Source organism: Caretta caretta, chromosome 10, assembly GCF_965140235.1.
Source record: "Caretta caretta isolate rCarCar2 chromosome 10, rCarCar1.hap1, whole genome shotgun sequence".
In the NCBI taxonomy this organism is placed as follows: Eukaryota; Metazoa; Chordata; order Testudines; family Cheloniidae; genus Caretta; species Caretta caretta.
This window is the reverse complement of record NC_134215.1, coordinates 47,444,508-47,463,487: the sequence shown is the minus strand read 5'-3', so window position 1 is coordinate 47,463,487 and position 18,980 is coordinate 47,444,508. Positions and strand designations below refer to the sequence as shown.

Here is an 18,980-nt window from a genome sequence, read left to right as displayed (position 1 = left end):
TCCTAATACCCATTTTGAAATAAAGTGCAGACCAGGGCTTGTCTTCTGCAGTGACTCTTTATTTATTCCTCTTTGTTACAACATTCCAGTCCATGAATATACCTTAGCTGTTGACATACCATGCTGCATGGTTCTTTGTCACTGGTGCCCCACCTGTGCCACCCTGCTAAATGGATTTATAGCTCTTGATAGAGCAGCACATGGTGGACAAGTCAAACCAGCACAGCCAGGTGTGTTGGAAGAAAAATCTCACTCACCAGTGGTTCATAAATACAGGTTATATGCCTAAGGCTAGCTCCTCCTAGGGTTCAGTTCTTTCCTCAGCTTTCCTTCTCCCCCCCCCCCCCGAGCCTATTTAACTCTCCACTCCATGCATCCAATGTAGTAAAAGCTCATGCTCTGATATGTCTGTTAATCTATAAGGTGTCCCAGGACTCTTTGCTGCTTTTACAGATCCAGACTAACATGGCTACCCCTCTGAAGCTATTTAACTCTTGGGGCTCCAGAATGAATCAAGTTAAGAGCACAGCTTCATTCTACAACAACACTGTGTTCCCCTCTCAACAGAGGAATTGCCTAAAATATTACATCAAAATAGGAGCTTTTCCTTAAAGCCAAACAAAGGGGGGATTATTCTACTGGAGTGGAGTTTGATGCTATGTAATTCTCACTGGGTCCCAAGGTACTTAACCTAGATTAATCTGATAAGTGATAGATGAACCACACCCCCATGGAACAAGGAACTGAAGAGGGACGGAGCCCTGGCTGAGTCTCCATGGTTAAAAGATTGAAATGAGCAACAGGCAGGTGAAAGAACAAGGATCAACTCCACAAATGGAAGTTTATCACCACACCTGGCTGCTGCAGCCTGTGTGTTCACAGCAGATCATTCTGGGTTTAGAAAACTAAAGTGAATTCTTTAATACTGATGGCCCTATGGTGCTGCCTGACCTAGACACCACAATGGGAGCAAAGGCCGTTTAAGGGCTACACATTGGGACTGCCATTAAGATGTGAACAAACCACACCTAAGCTACCCTTAACGTTAGCACTGTGGGTGCACATCTCTTCTCTTGTGGAATGATGCAACCAGGTCACTTCCCACCAAAAATGCCAGCAACTGCTATCTGGAAGCTTAAGCCAACCACTCCCTGGAGGGATGACCTCTCCTGTTATAGTCTAACATCCAGCCAATATCTATAGCTGTAGGCACACTGAAATAGCACCAGGCTTTGGTAGTGTCACAATCTTGCCAGGACAGAGTACTGGGCTGTAGAAAGCCTGGCCCTATATAACTGATAGCACTAGCATATGAACATGGGAGTCATGGCTAACCAACAGAATGAAATCTAGCAAGAGCAACCTGTTGGGTCCAGCAAACTGAACTAACCCCCCTTTGAGCTTCCCCCTTCAGCACTGGGTCCAGCAAACTGAACTAACCCCCCTTTAAGCTTCCCCCTTCAGCACTAGCTCCAGCAATCTGAACACAGTTCCAACCGTTTCCTCATGCCCCAGCGAAGGGCAAGGATAACATCATAGCACATTTCAGCCAAGGAGTTCCAAGCACTTCAAACATTCATCCATGCAGCCTCAACACTCCTGTGAGGTAGATCAGTTATTCTCATTTTGCAGGTAAAGGAATGGAGGTACAGAAGTTAAGTGACTTGCTGACAATCCTACAGTGAGGCAGAAGCAGGAATAAAACTCAGGAGCTCTGATGCTGACCATTACTCTAATTCCTCACCACCACAGCTTCTGCATCCAACTATTCTCAGAGATGCCTGCTTCAGAGCAGGATAGCCCCTTACCAGTCTTAAAAGTGCACAGTTTGCCCCCCCCATCTTGCTTTAGGGAATGTGCCTTGCTGTGGCAGAATTTACAGGGGGAGGGAGGGAGGGAGGGGAATTCTCACAGCCCCCACTTCATTTGTTGTTATGAAGATAGGAAGTTTAAGCCCAAGGCAATTCTGTTGGCAGTGGTAGAGGAAGGCCTGCATGAAGAGTCTGGCTGATCCAGCACAGCTTAGCGTTGTGCCCCCTCCCCACACACACACCCTTTCCCTTTAATTGCCAAAAGCACATTTGGTCACTTTGGGCTCTCTATAAGCCTTACTCCACCCCTGACTCTCCTCCACACTCTACCCCTAGGAGAAATGGGTAATTTGCACGTGCACACAATGGAATAACTATCATCCCCAGAAACAACTGGATGGGTCAGGTGCTGCAGCCTTTGGAAGAGCAGCTGTGGAGTGTCTAATACCCATCTCCAAACTAAGGCTTTAGGCCAAGGATCAGGGGCCTCAGTAAAGTGGGCACATGGGAGAGAGGGTTTGCTGGCTGATGGGTTTGCGGATGCACTTGCTGTTCATGAAAGTGAGTCAATAATGCTAGCATGTGGCAGGCACAGAGGAGACTTTGACAGGCCACAGATTCAATCCCACTTGTCAGCCTATCTGATGCAGGAACTGCTTAGGACAGATTGGGGCGAGCGCCACATGAGTTCTCCATTATACCCAGCACCTATTTCAAATACAAGACAGCAAGATGATCAAGGCCACTTGAGATGGAACCTTTCAACAGAGTTCATGGGAGCATCTCTCCCCTGCACAGCACAGGAATCTGCTTATGGCTGGGGACTAGTCTCCTCCCAGCTAAAAGGGGAAGGGCTCCACTGCGAACAGGGGATCACGGGGCTTGAAACTGCATCGCTAGGCATGGAAATTGACGAGCTAGGAGAAAAAGCACGGAGAGTTTCCTGCAACAACCGAACAATCTTATTCTATGGCTTCCCCCCGGGCAGGCTGGCACAGCATCCCCTGAGCAGGAACTCACCAGCATTCCCTTGCAGTACTGTGCTTTCCAGTTGTGGTCGGAGTCCCTTCCGGAGCTATCTTACCACCATACAAATCCCAACCACGCTCTCCCTACCCCCTTCCAGCTACAACTCCATGGCCCACTTGAGCCCAAAAGGAGATGTCACCGGGCAGGTAATGCTCTGCTGGCACTACAGGACGCACTGTGTTAGGGAAACTCACCTACTGCTCTCCAGATCCGCTTGGAGCAGACATGAGAGCAGCTGCCGCTCTAGTGTTATATAATGGGAGGGGGGAAGGAAATGGACTCTTCCTCCCAGCACGTCATTTAATGCTGGGAGCTGGAGAGAGGCAAGTCAGGGGACGGGAGTTGGAGTTGCTGCTTCTACAGATTGGGACCCTGCTGCTTTGGATTTGGACACAGTGGTTTGTGGGCGAGTTTCAAGCTAACCCATCATGCGCAAGTCTAGTTTGCGCGGACCAGTTTCTATCTATTCTAAGTGGAGTCACAGCAGGGGAGGTGCCAAGCGTCCCAGGCTAGAGGAGGCAGCAGGCTCGGAAGAGCAGCATTCCATCCAGGGAGGACAGGTGCAGGGAGACGCTCTCGTTGGCGGAGATGAAGATCACTGAGCCCCGGCGCAGGGTCATTTCAGAAATGGCGGCGGTGGAGGTGCCCACGGCCGTGCCTTGGATCACCAGCAGGATACTGGCAGAGTCGATGGCTGAGATGAGGTACAGCTTAATAGCGGAGGGAATCTGCAGTGGAAACACATTTGGCATGGAAACCAAATCTGGGCTCAAATTCCGATCCACGTTTCTGCCTCCTCAAGGACGCAGCAGGTACTTGCACTCGTGCCTCAGACGACCCCTGGCCCCTGCCTCTGCTCACAGCAGCCCGAGCCCCATGAGCCCTGGGAGATCACAGCATAACCGAGAGCGGCCAAGCTCCAGATGTTGGAGTCAGTCTCTAGCACCCTGTTGAGAGGTGAGCAGCCAAAGACGGTGCAGCGATGCCCGTGCAGCTGAGACAGCACCAGGAGAGGGAGGGAGGGAGACAAGTGAATGGTAGAGCACAGCAGGAAGAGGGGAAAACCAACAGTGGTGCAGCCTGTCATTACCTCCCTCAACCGAGAGCACGAGGCCTAGCTAAACACCCCCAGGTCTCAGCTCTGCGCGGCCTTCTAGCTCTGACACCAGGCCAAGCACTGAGCAAAGAGAGCGGCTTGCTCTGTTTAGCACCTCCTAGTGCTGCTCAGACTGGGACTTGGCTGATAACATGTGACCCAGGAAAGGGGTGGGCGTATCTCCCCCAGCCCTGCATTCAAAGCAAAGTGAAACTTGTCAACACCAGCGCAGCAGCAGGATGGGGGAGGGGGAAATGGAGCAGGACCCAGAGGCATAGAAGGCAAAGCTCCCTGGAGGACATGGGACACTCTGGCTTCAGGGGGCAGGATGGGTAGACACACACCATCATCTGTCCCAGAGCCAGCTAGCTGAGTCCAGTGATACTCAAGAGCTGCAAGTGGCTCTTTCATATCTCCTGGGGCTCTCTGCAGGGCCTGATATTAAAACACTGTGATTTAATTATTAGCCAGTCTACGTTATTAACCAATCAGGATGCTTTTACTATGTTATTAACCAATTAAGTTATCAACTTGCACTAAGTTATTAACTTATTTGCTGTGAGAATAATATATATTAAAGAACCTACATATTTCCCATCATACTGTTTAAATAGGACTGTTTAAATACATCATACTGTTTAAATATAGTATTATAACCAGGTACTACTGTGGGTCTTTTGGGTAACGTTGGTCACTAATGTGGGTACTGAACCACTGAGGTCTGAGTATCATTGATCTCCTTATCCCAGCGCCTTATGGTCTCAAAGTAGCACAGTGTGGCTTGTCCCAGTTGAGCTGACCCCATGATCCTACCTCTAGTACAGGAGGTGGGAGGGAAGGGGGAACTCCGACCGGCTGGGGAGGGGATGCAGTGATCTCATCTCAGGTCAAAGCATTGGGGGGGAAGGGGATAAGAGTTGGATGTTAATGGGCAACCCAACTGATGTATGTGTTTTTTTCCACTCCTTGACTGGGAAGGAGTCTCTTCCCTCCCACCCCACGTCACAGTGACATGGCCTTTGGCAAGGGAGGCTTAGGTGTAGCTTTAGCTTTTTGCAAAGCCACTTACTGCTGCTCGTTGAGAGGAATGGAGAAGTTGCTAGAGAGATCCAAAGGCAAGGATGCTGTCTCTGTTTGCTCCCGTTGGAGGAGATGTGGCAGTCTGTCTGATGCTGCTACTAGACCCCCTTTTCCCCCAGTTAATTTGCTGATCCAGGGTCCCCACTCACCTCTATTTTCATGACGGTGAAGTCTGGCACAGGCGGGTCATAGAGGTAGACACAGGGATCCAAGCGGCTCTGCGTGGGGGCAAAGACCTTGGAGCTGCTGGGTGCTGGGTTGTAGTTCAGCATTTCACACAGGGTGAGCACGTCAATGAATTTGGGCGTCAGGCCGGCTCGCACGGTATTGTCGGAGCATGCCATGCACTCGATGCAGTCTGGGGAGCAAGGAGCACAGTGTCAGTGCAAGAAGGTGGGACCCTCCCGATCAGAAGCCAGGTGTCTGAACTCGGCTCCAGCAGGCTCCAGGCAGGAGGAAAAGCCTTCGTCCCTTCACAGCGGGAGAGACTAGGGATGCCTGGCTCAGGGAAACGTGCCATCCCATCATCTCAGAGACACTGAGTAAGAGAACACGTCCTCCCCACACCCCACAAACAGCTGCTGTCAATGCCAGGCTGGGCACCTATGGGGTAGGGGAGCAGGTGGCAACATTGAGCCTGAAACACCTCCCTCCACAACACATCAGAAAGCACGATCCGAGCGGCAGCCTCTCACTCCATTGTCCGTGGAGACACTTAGTGGCGACCTCACTGGAAAAGGCCAACGAGCCACCCAGTTTGGTATCCCGGGTCCCACAATGGCCAAGGCAGGGTGCTTGAGATAAGGTGTAACCTGGAGATCAGCGTAAGTCATGGATCATGATGATTGGCAGCGGCAGCCTTACCGTAGCCAGGGTTACAAAGTGCCCATCCCATTATAGGAGCCACTATCCACCGATGAGTGGCATCACAAATGCTATTATTCATAACGGTCTCAATAGCATTGGCGAGGCACGGGAACACACCCGCCCAGCCAGCACTCAAACTCACCTCCATAGAGGTAGGCATGAGGCTCGTTGGCTCCCAGGAACATGGACTCTCCTGGCTGCAGCATCACCAGGTTCAGGAAGTAAATGGCAAAGCAGCCGATGTCTCCCGGGAACTGCGAGTGCAGCTGCAGCAGCAGCTTCCCGCTGCTCCCCGAGGTGTCCTTCCCCGCAGCAACTGTGGGGGACAAGGGCAAAGCCAGGTTAGCAGCAGCCCCACAACTTAGTCCCTTCTGCGAGAGCCCCTGCTTTGCTTACAGCCCGCTAGCGGAGGCAGTACAGTGCTGCCAGCCCAGGGGTCAGGTGTCAACGGCTTTGGGGTTCCCCCAAACCCTCCTCATCAGGAGGCCAGGGCAGGCCTGGACATTTCCGGCTGCACATCTGAGTCCCTCCAGATCCCCAGAGATGAGACGAGCGAGGACAGGTGGCCAATGAGGGATTCAACCTGCCTGGGTGTGGTTATGAGTCAGACCTGATTAGCCACGTGAGCCTCACCCAGATCCATCCACTTCCAGAGAGACAGGGTCCAATGTCCCCAGGCTCTGCTCTTGGGTGGGCTGGCTGGCTTTTCCCATGCGGGATCATATAGTCAGAGTATAAGGCCAGAAGGAACTGATTACCTAGCCTGACCTCCGGTAGATCACAGGCCACCCACCCCACCCTGTCTCACTAAACCCAACAATTGATCATGGTGGAGAGAGGCTGCTAGTGGCCTGTTCTCTCCCACGGGCATCTCCTGGATAGCAGAAATGCTTACTCCCCACCCCCCCAGACACAAACCCTGCCAGCTACGATACATCACCACACACCTGGACCTACCCCTTCACTCCACTTCCAAAGCCCTCTGCCCACCTGCCCATTCCACACACATGCCACACTCTCCCCAGCATCCAGCGGCTCCATCCTTTCTTTCTCATGTCCCAGTCCTCCCAGGGAAGGAGAGGAAGAAGGTGGGCATCCAGGGACAGATACTCATCTCCATATCTCCTTCCCCACATTTCCCACTCCAGCCCCTCCCTCCTCTTCCAGTGGGGAGCAGCAGGTCAGGAGGGGCATTCTCCCGCATCCAAGAATGGCCTTTTGGAGCTGATCCTCCTCCTCCTCCTCCCCGCCCCTGCTCGAGCAGAGACTGGGGCAACCTCACTTGGCCTGAAACTCCTTCATTAGAAAGGAGGCCTCTTTGGCTTGGCTCGCACTTCCCCTCCATTGGCATAAAAGGGCTCCTTTGTATTTCCGCTCTGGGAGCCTCCCCGACAGAGCCCCAGCAACCTAGAGGAAAGAGAGACTGCCGAAGATCTGGCATAAGCTTGGGGGAGGGCAGTGTGAGCCTGGCAGACCAGGTGCCAACTCATGCCAAGGTGCAGGCCTCACTGCACACTGACAAATGCAGAGCTGGAAACCAGTCTGGCTCCCTGTGGGTTACGATAGTGAAAACAGATACGAGAATTATAAGAATGAGGTTAGTGTTTAGATTGTGTGGAATGCTTGCAGGCTGCTGCCTGCATTAATCCTACTTGTAGTATCTGTACCCCATGGTATAAGGTAATGGGTGTTTGCTAGAAGTGTAAAATAAAAAGAAAAAAAGGAGGGACAGTAAGGAGAGACATCACCAAGTGTGAAGTGCCAGTTTACCACAAGAGGTGTCATCTCTCCCCAGCCTGGCCTCTAGACACCAGACAAGCCATTGTGGAACATCAGTTAACAAAAGACTTTGGCGATTGCTCCCCCCACACCCGTGAAGAGGGGATATGCACAAGCCCGCATCCCATCACAGCTTCAAAGCTGGGGGAAGGGCATAAAAATCCCTGCCAAGGAGGAATTGTTATGACTATGCTGCCTGGAATTCAGAGAGGGCAATAATTCTAAGCATAGGCATAAGCATGCTATGACTTGGGTTAGCCCTAAAGGACATATAGAGCTTGCATATTACAGCACGCGTCTGTTACCTTTTGAAACCTAAACCTGTAACTCGTGTATGTTTACCTGCTTTAACCTTGTAAATAGCTCATTTCTTTTTCCTAGTTAATAAATCTTTAGTTAATCACAGGACTGGCTACAAGCATTGCCTCTGGTAAGAGATCTAAGGTACAATTGACCTAGGGTAGGGACTGGGAGTAACCTGAATATTGTTGGGATTTTGGGCGCAAGGGAGCTTGTATCACAAAGACCGGTTTGCAAGACAAACTGGAGTGCCCCAGTGTCAGAGGCTCCATGTTAAGGCTGTTTTAGGGCTTTACGAGTTCACACTTGTTAGGTGGTTGGTGAAATCCATGCATAGGACTCACAGCTAATTTGGGATTTGCGCCCTGCTTCTTGACAGTCTGCCCTCACTCATGGTTGTGGGCCATGCCACACAGACGGACACTCCTCTCCTACTGCTTGTCGGGCAAACACTTGCTGGGTTGGTTCAAGGAGCAGATCAGCCTTGACGGGAAAGACCACGCTGGGATAGAACAAGCTCCTGCCAAGAACGCTCAGAGCTTTGCCCTGCTGGTGCAGGGAGGGCAGGAGGCAAAATCCTCTCCATGCTTGCTATTCTTTGGTTATAAATACACATGCGCACTCCAGGCCCACATGGCTGCTCCACTCAGTTTATTTTTACTGGATAAACTATGCACAGGGAGGGATCTGAAGCCCCTGGTGTTGTCCCCAAGCCAAAACGTTACTCGTGTTCAGTGCTGAACTCACAAATCAGAGGCCTTTCGTGGTGGTATTGCTCCAGGGCAACTTACACAGCGCCTGTACAAATACAGAGGGAAGGGCTGAACTGCAGCCACTTTGGGAACGCGAACACCCGCAAAGCTTCCCAGGGCAGGCAATGAAGAGGTGTCACACTCAGGTAAAAGTCAGAGGGCGGAGCGTAGGGACCCAAGACCGATCGCTGTCAGGACGCTAGGGCTACACATGCGTCTCACAAGTGACTTAGGATCTTTAACACCCCCAAGCAGTCAGGGACCACATACCCCACCGTGCGCTCAGCTGATCCGTCCTCTCAGGGGTTGTATGGTAGGGAATATGGTCAGGCTCGGGGGCTCTGTCTCATAAAGCTCCTGTTCCAGGATGGCCTGCCCCTTTAAAGGCCAGATGCTAGCCAGCCCTGTTCAATCAGCCCTGCCTAGGCCACAATTAGCTGCCTCCCAGTGGGAGTCAGGTGGCAGCCTGATAAACACCAGGCCTCACAAGGGGCAGGGAATTTAGTTTGGTGAAGGAACTCTAGGGAGCAAGTCCTGACTTCGGCTGGAAGGACACCAGGGAAGTGGCTCGGGAGTCAGCACTTTGGGTCTCTCCACTCGGGGATAAAGGGAGCCCAGAAGGCAGGCTGAAGAGGAGCCCAAGTTAGGCAAAAGAACTTTGTTTGGACATTTGTTACCCCAGAAGGGGAATGAACTCAGAGTGACCCAACCAGAGGATTAATCCACGAATGTCCAGGACAGACAGGAAACCCTGGTGAATGGAAACTGAGGCAGGGAATGGCAGCAGGGCCACGTTTGGCCAGCAGGGGGCTCTACAGGACAGGTGCATCCTGTAGCCACTCCCCATTTCACAGACTGTCACTGGCCAACCAGCAGACAGCTAGGTCTCTCCTACATGAGCAAAGCAGCGTAGAGCTCGGAGGTTGTGTGCACTTCAGGGGACGTTTCCTGCCTCTGATGGCGAACCTGCTTTCCCCAAGGCGCTCTGCCTGGACTGGAATGGCAGGGGGAGATGGTGCTGTTCCTGCAGGGAGGCGGCTGACAATGTAACAGCCTCAGCTAGCACCCACGAGACCAAACACCAGGAAGCAAAGGGCACAGCCCTTGGTTATTCTGCAGCAAGGTTGGTCGGCTGCACTGTGGGAGGGATAGTCCAAAGACTGGAGCTGGGGAGGAGCTGGCAGTGAAACTTGCACTCTGTCCTGTGTGTCATGCCCTCTCCACCTGCAGCATCCCCCTAGCGAACCCAGACATTACACCCAATATGATCACCACCCACCCAGGGCGTTGTTAAAAGCCCTGACAGTGAGAGCCAGTCAGTAACTACAAAGATGCTGCCCCCTCTTATCCACTCCAAGATGCCTGCTTGCCACCAAAGATCCATGGCAGCTCCATCCCCTTCACTAATCCAGGGCATTGCCAGGGTCAGCATGGGGCAAGGATCCATGCAGGTAGCCTCTCAGTCGTCCCAGCTCCAAGGGACTTTCCTCCCCCTGGACGGACAGGAAGAAGAGACAGCCACATCCCTGACACACATATACCCCACCCCCGGGACGCGGGGCTCTCCATGTCACGGGCAGGCGCCGAACAAACCTTCCTGGGAAATCCTCTTCACCAGCATGTTCAGCTGGTCCACAAAGACCTTCTTTTCGCTCTTCATCATCCTGGTGAAGCAGATCCGCAGCGCAGCAGACACGCCCCGGGGGTCATTGCACACGCTGCGCTCCAGCTGCTCCGCTGCCACGTTGCCGATCAGCGCCCGGAACTCGGGGACCTCTGCAAAGGGCAGGTGCCTGTCAGGGGCCCAGGCTGGGGTAGGATAGCAGGGGCAAACCCACCCACTCAGCTACCCCCACAGGGATGGGCTGCTAACACCACGCCCCCTTTTACAAAGCGTCTGGCTTAGGGTCACAGAGCTGGCCATAGAAGCCAGGAGCCCCTGCCCCATCCCTGCCTTCCCAGGGCCCAGCTTTGCACTCTGGTGCACACTTATGCATTTAAATCTCTGTTTTAGGCACCTGTGTTTGAAAAGCCTGTAGAAGGGATACAGTAACTGCCAACATGAAGGTGCTAGCCCCAGGTCCAGGCTGGCTTAGTGTCTCCGAGCTGCTCTGCTGAGCCTTATCCCAGGTGATGTTCTGCATTACGAAGCTAGGGCAGCAAATGTGCTGCTCCTGCCATCCGGCAAGGGCAGCTTCCCTTCGGGGGGAGAGGGGCTCAGCAATGGAGCAGCCCCCATAATCACGGCTGGTCAGTCGGAGTGATCAGCCCCCTGCAGGCAGGCCCAGGACGCTGAGGAAATGCAGGTGCACTCCCCTGAGAGGGGAGTGCAAGACTGGGGCCTTATGCATTGGCATTTCTCCTCCCTGCAGGGCTCTGCTTGGAGGGCCACCGCCAGGGGCTGGAGGATGATATGTCCAGCCCAGCTTCAGAGATACATTGAAGGGGATCTTATTAACCCCTGCAAGTGCTCAGCCCTCCCCTTTTGCCCCACCCCGCCACCATAGCATCTGACCCTCTTTGTCGGCAGTCCCAAGCTTGGGAGCTCTTTAGCCCCCCCTCTCCTGCCCTGCCCAGCACATCCCCAGCCAGCAGCACCACCTGGTGCTTACTCTGCAGAAAAGCCACAATTTCCTCCACGGGCCGGAAGCCACACATGCCCTGGAACGGGGTCAGCGCAATGGCCATCTCTGGCTTGTGATTGGCATCTGGATAGTGCTCAGGAAACTGGGCGTGAAGCTTCCCCGCCAGCTCCTAGAGAGGAGAGACGAGGACAAAAAGAGTCAAAGCCCGGGCGATCCCCCCTCAACAACTAGGTCCCTCCTCGCCAGCTCACGCGCTGGGAGGCTGCATCCTGGGGAAAGAGATCCCACAGGGCTTCGGGTATGCCAGCAAATGGATTCAATGAGGAGAGCCAGTCCTGCCCCAGGGGTCAGAGTGACTCATCCCGGGCAGAATTCTCACTCCCTGGGCTCCCTCACTGCACCATCTTCGTGGCTTCCCAGAGAGGGGCTACGGCTAGCTACATACCAGGCTTTAGCCCAAATGCCCAACCAGTGAAACATTCCCACTGAATCCCCCCACCTACCTCTCTTCTCTGCCCACTGCTGCGGCCCCCACCAGGACACTTCAGCACCGCAACTGCACATTTAAAAACACAGGACGCTGAGGAAATGCAGGTGCAGCCAGCAGACACGGCAACACTGCAGCACCAAGGAGATCTGGGATACAAGCACAGGCTAGCAAGGGCTGGGCTGATGTCCCCTGCGTTTAGTCCGCTGTGCACTTCTCACCAGGCTGAATAGAGGGGGCTCGGTAGTAGGCATTGGCACTTGCTGCTGAGCTGAAGGCTTCCTGTCAAATGACTCTTTCTGCATTTCTAATTTAAAGCTGCTTTTTGATATCAGATGGGAACCAGTTGCTGAGATCATAGCACTTAACACCCCTCAGCGAGAGCTCCAGCCCCATGCTCTGCCCAAGAGGAGCGTAGTCGTTCTCCCGTGCTTCATTCAGTTATTTCCTCCCCAGGAAATGGGTGGAGAACAAACATCTCAGGGGCGAGGGCCTAGCCTTATGACGCAAAAGGAATGTTTTATTGCCCTCATGCCCTCTTCTTGTTATAGAGTAATACAACAGCTCCTCAAACGAGCAGTCAGAGCTGGCCACGACACCCAGTGGCTGATTCAAGCCCAGTATTTAGGTTTTGTACAAAGAGCTTTTAACAAAAGTTTATGACCAACAGAACTGTTGCCTTATGTTTAAAGCCCCTCGTACGCAACATACACTGGCTGATCTGCATTAAGCTATTACAATTCATAGTCGCACAAAGCAGCAGTGTACATAGGAGCACTGCCAGGGCCCGATCAGGCTCACTGCTCAACATGCCAGACCGGCATTAGATGCTCAGGGGGCCTGACTGGGCCAGTTGTAACAGGCGAAAGGTCAAAGACGACTGGTGCTGAAGTAGACACCTAGGCCTCACCCTTACACTACACCTGGATGGGTGCTATTTCAACGGTAGCCTATTGTGCAGAGGACACAACAGACACTTATGTTCCTGTTGTTCTTATTTCTGTGCATCGCACTGGGCGTGTCCCTATACTGAGGGAGGCAACTTGGGAGAAGCAGTGAAGGCGTTTTACTGAATGACCTGTTCTAACATAGAGCTACTCTGCCATGTGCTCCATGCTCTGTCACAGCCATTGAGACCAATGGGGTCAAAATACAATATGACCTGATGGTGACATGGAAGGGCTCCTTCTCAAGACCTAGAGGCCATGCTGTGTTCTTCCCCTCCAGCCACCACAGCACGTTTGGGGCATCCATGCAGGTGAGAAGCAAGATGCGTCTCATCCCAGGGGGGCTGGATGAGTGCAAGTTGAATGGTACAGAACAAGGAGTAATGGTCTCAAGTTGCAGTGGGGGAGGTTTAGGTTGGATATTAGGAAAAACTTTTTCACTAGGAGGGTGGTGAAACACTGGAATGCGTTACCTAGGGAGGTGGTGGAATCTCCTTCCTTAGATATTTTTAAGGTCAGGCTTGACAAAGCCCTGGCTGGGATGATTTAGTTGGGGATTGGTCTTGCTTTGAGGTCTTGACCTCCTGAGGTCCCTTCCAACCCTGATATTCTCTGATTCTAAGGGGGGATTGTTTTTGTATCTGCGCTGGCTTTGGAGCAAGGTCTGTCTTTAGCTATGCTCTGTCAGGTACCAAGCAGCCTCTGGGCATAGAGTGCAACAGCCAGGTGTTGGCAGCATCTGCAACCGTTCCAGAACTCAGTGAGTAGGGGACCATGGCAACCGTTCCAGAGCTCAGTGGGTAGGGGACCATGAACATGGTGCACTCCTGAGCATCATGCCACGAGAGCAGTCCTGGCTCAGCAGCATAGCTTACATCAGGGACATCTGCAGAGAGGCTGCCTGCAAGACCCCAGCAGTGCACTCAGAGGGGGTTCAGAACAGCTTCTTACCTTATTGGGATGGGCCTGTATGGACAGGGCTGTGTTAACCGACAGCACTTTGAATAGGAAAGGCAACTGGCCCTGGAAAGTCTCCTTGACCTTGGATCCCAGGCATCCAGGATTATCTCCTATCCACTGTCCTAAGGTCTTCTGGGGAATTCGATTATCCAGAATAACAGCATCGCCTCTGGGGTGGGTTCCCATCCAGAGCTGGAACAGGCATTTGTGGGATGGAAAAAGAGGGACAAGACAAAGCCATTAGCATCTCCAGCATGGTTCTCGACAGGCTTACAAAATAGGCCAAACAGACAGGGTCAAGGAGAGGGGGAAAGGAGGTAGGGTTGTCTGTACTTGAATTCTCAGCTTTTGCTTCCTGCTACAGTTCAGACTGAATATCAGCATCCCCCTTAGTTTCTAAGCGCATCTCTCACATCCACCCACCTACAATTATTTCCTCATCTCCCAGCTAGGTCAAAGTATACAGAGGTCTGATCTGCCAGGCTTGATCTTGATCTTCTCCTCAGTGCCTTTCGAAACACAAGAATTGCCACAGTGGTGCAGACCACCATTCCATCCAGTCCAGTACCCTGCCTCCCGCAGCAGCAGATATGCAATGTTTTAAACAAAGACCAGGTCCCCCATACCCACCCACCCCTTCCCCTTTGCCCACTCTGTCAGCATTGCACTGCAGCGAAGTGCAAGGAAAAGGGATTCAAATTCCTGCCTGACCTCAGCTGGTGATCTGCTTATGCCTTGAAGCATGAGGATCAAGAGCACACTTGCCACTATAGATTCTATTCATGTGTGTAATAGCTGCAATGTTCCAAAGGAAGAAGCCAACTTTTGGCCTCAGTCATGAGGGTGGAGACAGGGGAGGGAAAGTGGCTGACTCTGGGATCTCAGCAAAACCTGTGTCACAGAAGAAGGGCAGAGAGAGGGAGCTGGAGGCTTACCTCAGCATATGGCTTGTCTGGATCGATCTGTGCCAGTGGATCACTGCTAGCCAGCAGCTTGGCCACTTCACTGTCCAGGCCAATCTTCCCCCAGGCATATTTCTGCACAACGCAGGACAGGGGAAACACTAAGCAAACACAAAAACAAAGGGTTATCCAAGGACACGGCAGGCAAAAATCACCGACTCACAAAATGGCCTGACATTGCCAAATCCCGGCCACCTGGCTCCCCCGGCTAAAATTCCTGTCCGTACTTTGACCCCCCTCTTGCCTCCACTGCTGCAACCTTCTTCCCTCTGGGAAGCTGCACCCTCCAAAATATTGTCGCTCAGATCAATGCAGCATCCCATCCACATTCCTCTTTCGGCTCCTCCATCAAATTCAAGCTCCCCATCTCTAGGTCTCTGCACAACTTATCCTGGCCCCTAACTGCCCTGTGTCCTTCTCCCACGCTCATCCTCATGCTTCCTCCAATGCTGTTCCTCATACTCAGAGCAGTCTTCCTCTCCCATACACCCAAACACTTTCCCCTCCTGAAAACTCACTTCTTCCATTAAGACTTTTAAACAACATCCACCAGAGAAAACGATGGATTATTAGGATTAGTTGTATTACAGTAGCCCCTAGAGGCCCAGGAGAGACCATTTTTATAGATCTGAATGGTCCTGCGTCTCTAATTTAGAACACACGATCCTTGGAGCTGCGATGATGTGTTTTGCAGAGCATTGAGCACATGCTAATGGCATGGTTCTACAGCTCCTCCACGTCAGCTCATAAGAGCATAAGAACGGCCGCACTGATCCCTCTAGTCCAGTATCCTGACTTCCAACAGTGGCCAGTGGCAGATGTTTCAGAGGGAATGAATGAACAGAACAGTTATAGAGCAATCCACCCACTGTCATCCAGTACCAGCTTCTGGCAGTCAGGTTTAGGGTTGCCAGAACATGGGGTTGCATCCCTGCCCATCTTGGCTAATGGCTATTGGAGTACCAATCCTCCACGAACTTATCTAATTCTTTTTTGATCCGTTATACTTTTGGCCTTCATAACATCCCTTGGCAACGAGTTCTACAAAGTGACTGTGTGTTGCGTGAAGAAGTTCTTCCTTCTGTTTGTTTTAAACTTGCTGCCTATTAATGTTACTGGATGACCTTTGGTTCGTGGTAAATGAAGGGGTAAAGAACACTTCCCTATTCATTTTCTCCACACCATTCATGCTTTTAGAGCCTTAGTTTTCTCAATACCCTCCAGTCCAAACCCACATGCTCTGGTCTAGCACCACACAGTCCAGTTCTACGCATGTCCACTACCTCAAGTCCAGTATGTTTCACTGCAAGACAATTTCAGTTTAGAGCAACAAATGTCGGTGAAAGATCTGTGCCCCAGTGTAAGACATTCAACTATTCCAAGAGCCTCCAGCTCCAAAACTGGCCAAACCTCCTCCCCAACATGGTTTAAAGTGTGACTGTGTAAATATTGTATTTTCCACTGAATGCATCCGATAAAGTGAGATGAAGCTCACGAAAGCTTTTGCTCAAATAAATCTGTTAGTCTCTAAGGTGTCACAAGTACTCCTTTTCTTTTTGGGTAAATATGGCATCCTCACACCCCAGATCTGCCTCGTTGTCTTTGAGTCATGCCTGCTGAGCCAGACAAAAATGTGTTTACACTGCCATTCGCACAGCCCACACAGTAGTGGGAAGGTAAGCTGACTTCCACTCCTCCTCATGCGTCAGTCACATTGCTGATAGCAGAATCTTTGATCTTCGGGGTCCTAAGCAGACTTTGCAGGCCTGGCTGAACCTGCGTTCTTGGATTCACCAAGTGCTCACGCAGGGCTTGGCATCCCTGGTAGGCCTCGAAAACTCTACTTGCCAGTGCTAAGCAGGAAACTTTCCCTAACAAGTGGAAAGGGACAAGGAAGAGGAGGGTGGAGTAAGCAAAGCCATTGATTTCTGCAGAATTTAAGCTTTCGTCAAAAAAAAAACAAACAAACAACCAAACCCTTATTTAACTCCATATACTACAATGATGGGGACCACAGGAGAGCCTGGACAGACAGAGAGGGTGGGAGCGACACATGGCACCTAGAAAATCACAGGAACGACACTGTGATCCACAGAGCTGTTGGGCCACTAGGCTCCTATACAATGAGTGGAGATAGGCACCGTAGAATGCGATCCACAAAAGCCAGCATGCTAGGCGAGGGGCCGCCTACAACTATCAATGGGAGATGTTGACAAGAAATGATATGAACAGGCATCTCCCACCTGTTGGGAGAGTGTGCTAAGCACTGAGCTATGGGATAGTCTGATATACCCTATATATATATATATATATATATATATATATAGGGCCTCCCTCAGTCTCTCCTGTTCAAGCTGTTCCATTGTGGATAAATAATTAAAGAGTGATTGGAGCAGAGGGCCAGAACCCGGGACCTCCCACCTTCTTGTACAGTGCCCGAACCAGCGAGCTACAGAGTTTGTCTCTCACATGGCAGTTTTGTGGATGGCAGAGGTGTGGGCAAAGACCATGACACCCATTTTCCACACACAAACGGAAGTACAGAGGAGAGGCTGCACCAACACCACATGTGGAAATCAGCAGCACTCAGGAATAGAACCCAAGAGTCCAGACCCCCAGCCTCTCCCCACAAACCAACGGACCCCAATCCCTTTCCAGAGACAGGAATAGAAGCCTGGAGTCCTGCCCCTGTACCTTCCCTTCCCACCCACCAATAGAACCCAGGAGTCCTGCCTCTCAGCCCCCCATCAATACACCTTTCATGTGAGACCCAGGAATAGAACCCAGGCGTCCTGCCCCGCCCCCACAGAACCCAGGGCGGTGCTACCCCAGCCCCAGGGACGCCTGGCCTAGGAGCCTGGCGGTGACCTGGCGGATTCCCTGCCGGCATAGGAGGTGCCATGTGCCCCGCTCTGCAGGGAGCCGGCCGCTGCCCCCAGACGCTGCCGCGAGGAAGGCGCATCCCCGGACGGGGGTGTCTGAGCAGCTGGGGCAGGTTCGAGCCCAGCCCCTTCCCCAAGGCCATGGGACCCACCCGCCCAACATCCCCGCCAGAGCGACTCGGCCCCGGCCGCCGCTCACCTCTCAGCTCCGCCATGGCTCCGCCTGGTGCCCGCTTCCCCAGCCTGCACCGCCCCGCCGGCCGAGCCAGGGGAGATCCGGGATGGAGCGGCGGCCACGCCCCTCCCGGCCCGGGCACGCTGGGAGAGGTAGTTCCCTGCCTGAAGCCAGCAGCGCCGGGGGCAGGGGGCGGAGCCCGGTGTCGTCGGGCCACGCGAGCCCCCCACCAGGGTTCCACTTGGAGGCGTGGCGCCGGCCCCATTGTTCACCCAGCCTGGGCAGGGTCCGCCTGAGTACATGGGAACACCCTCCTCTGTGCATGCGGGCTCCTGCGGGGGAAACCCTTCCCTCACATACATCCTGCCATAGTGTGGGGCAACGCCCTGCGCGCACAGCCCCTCTCCCCACATATGCAATCCTCTTCCTCCCTATATGCCCCCCCTTGTGCACAGACTTCCTCCCCATTATATACACCTCTACGCGTGCAACCGGTGTGCACAGCGCCCTTCCTCACTACATACACAAGGATGTGTGCCACCTCCGTATGCACAGCCCCTCTCCCCACAGGCAACCCCCTTCCTCACTATACACAGCCCCATGAGTGCAACCCCCTGTGCACAGCCCCCTTCCGCACTATATACACAAGCATGTGTGCAAACCCGTGTGCACAGCCCCCTCCACACATATACAACCCTCTCCTGTGCAGTCCTCTTCCCCACGATACACACCCCCTGTGTGCAAAGCCCCCGTCCCCACTATATACAGCACGTAGCATGTGTGCAGTTCCCTTCCCCACGATCTACACCAGCATGTGTATAACGCCCCTAATACGTGCGCGGCCCCTTCCCCACTCTATGGAGTCTGTGTGCAACCCCCCTTGTGCACAGTCCGCTCCACCAGAGGATATGCAACCCGCCAGTGCGCGCAGCCCCCTTCCGCACCATATCAAGCCGCCCCATGTGTGCAAACCCCGACCTGCCCAACCCTTTCCCTCTCCCCACTATTGGTAGCCTATTGTTTGTACAGCCCACCCACTTCCCTAGGTATGCACAACCTCCCAGGCGCGCCGCCCCCTTCCCATAGCAACCTCCCGTCCTACCACACCCGCCCCTCATGTAACGCCAGGCCCCGCCCCCACGCGCGCAACCCGCTCTCCCTCAGGTACTCGAGCGCACGCGCACACTCCCGCGCGCCGTCAGACAGACGTTACAACGGGCCCCGCCGGCGCGCGCGAACCTCGCCGCGTCTCTTTCTCCTGGCGGCGC

General features: G+C 53.1%; 1 protein-coding gene across 3 annotated transcripts; it reads right to left on the bottom strand.

The window, feature by feature from the left end:
- Positions 1-38: 38 nt before the first annotated feature.
- Positions 39-18,972, bottom strand: MPI (mannose phosphate isomerase). Of its 3 annotated transcripts, none has more exons than XM_048866293.2 (8): positions 18,952-18,972; positions 14,629-14,756; positions 13,685-13,885; positions 11,327-11,468; positions 10,308-10,490; positions 6,026-6,199; positions 5,166-5,374; positions 39-3,568 (listed from the first exon to the last, which is right to left on the bottom strand). In XM_048866293.2, the coding sequence occupies exons 3-8, from the start codon at positions 13,877-13,879 to the stop codon at positions 3,350-3,352; spliced, it is 1,122 nt and encodes a 373-aa protein (XP_048722250.1). In that variant the 5' UTR covers positions 13,880-13,885; positions 14,629-14,756; positions 18,952-18,972; the 3' UTR covers positions 39-3,349. The 3 variants fall into 3 exon arrangements, with proteins under 3 accessions (XP_048722250.1, XP_048722248.1, XP_048722249.1); XM_048866291.2 differs by lacking the exon at positions 18,952-18,972 and adding an exon at positions 17,737-17,924; XM_048866292.2 differs by lacking the exons at positions 39-3,568; positions 18,952-18,972 and adding exons at positions 3,586-3,834; positions 17,737-17,932.
- Between the last annotated feature and the right edge of the window lie 8 nt (positions 18,973-18,980).

Coding starts and splice junctions, on each gene's coding strand:
- MPI (XM_048866291.2), bottom strand. Junction 13,886..14,628: donor CAGACAAGCCATATGCTGAG/GTAAGCCTCCAG, acceptor TGCCTGTTCCAG/CTCTGGATGGGAACCCACCC. Junction 10,491..11,326: donor AATTGTGGCTTTTCTGCAGA/GTAAGCACCAGG, acceptor TGCCCTTTGCAG/AGGTCCCCGAGTTCCGGGCG.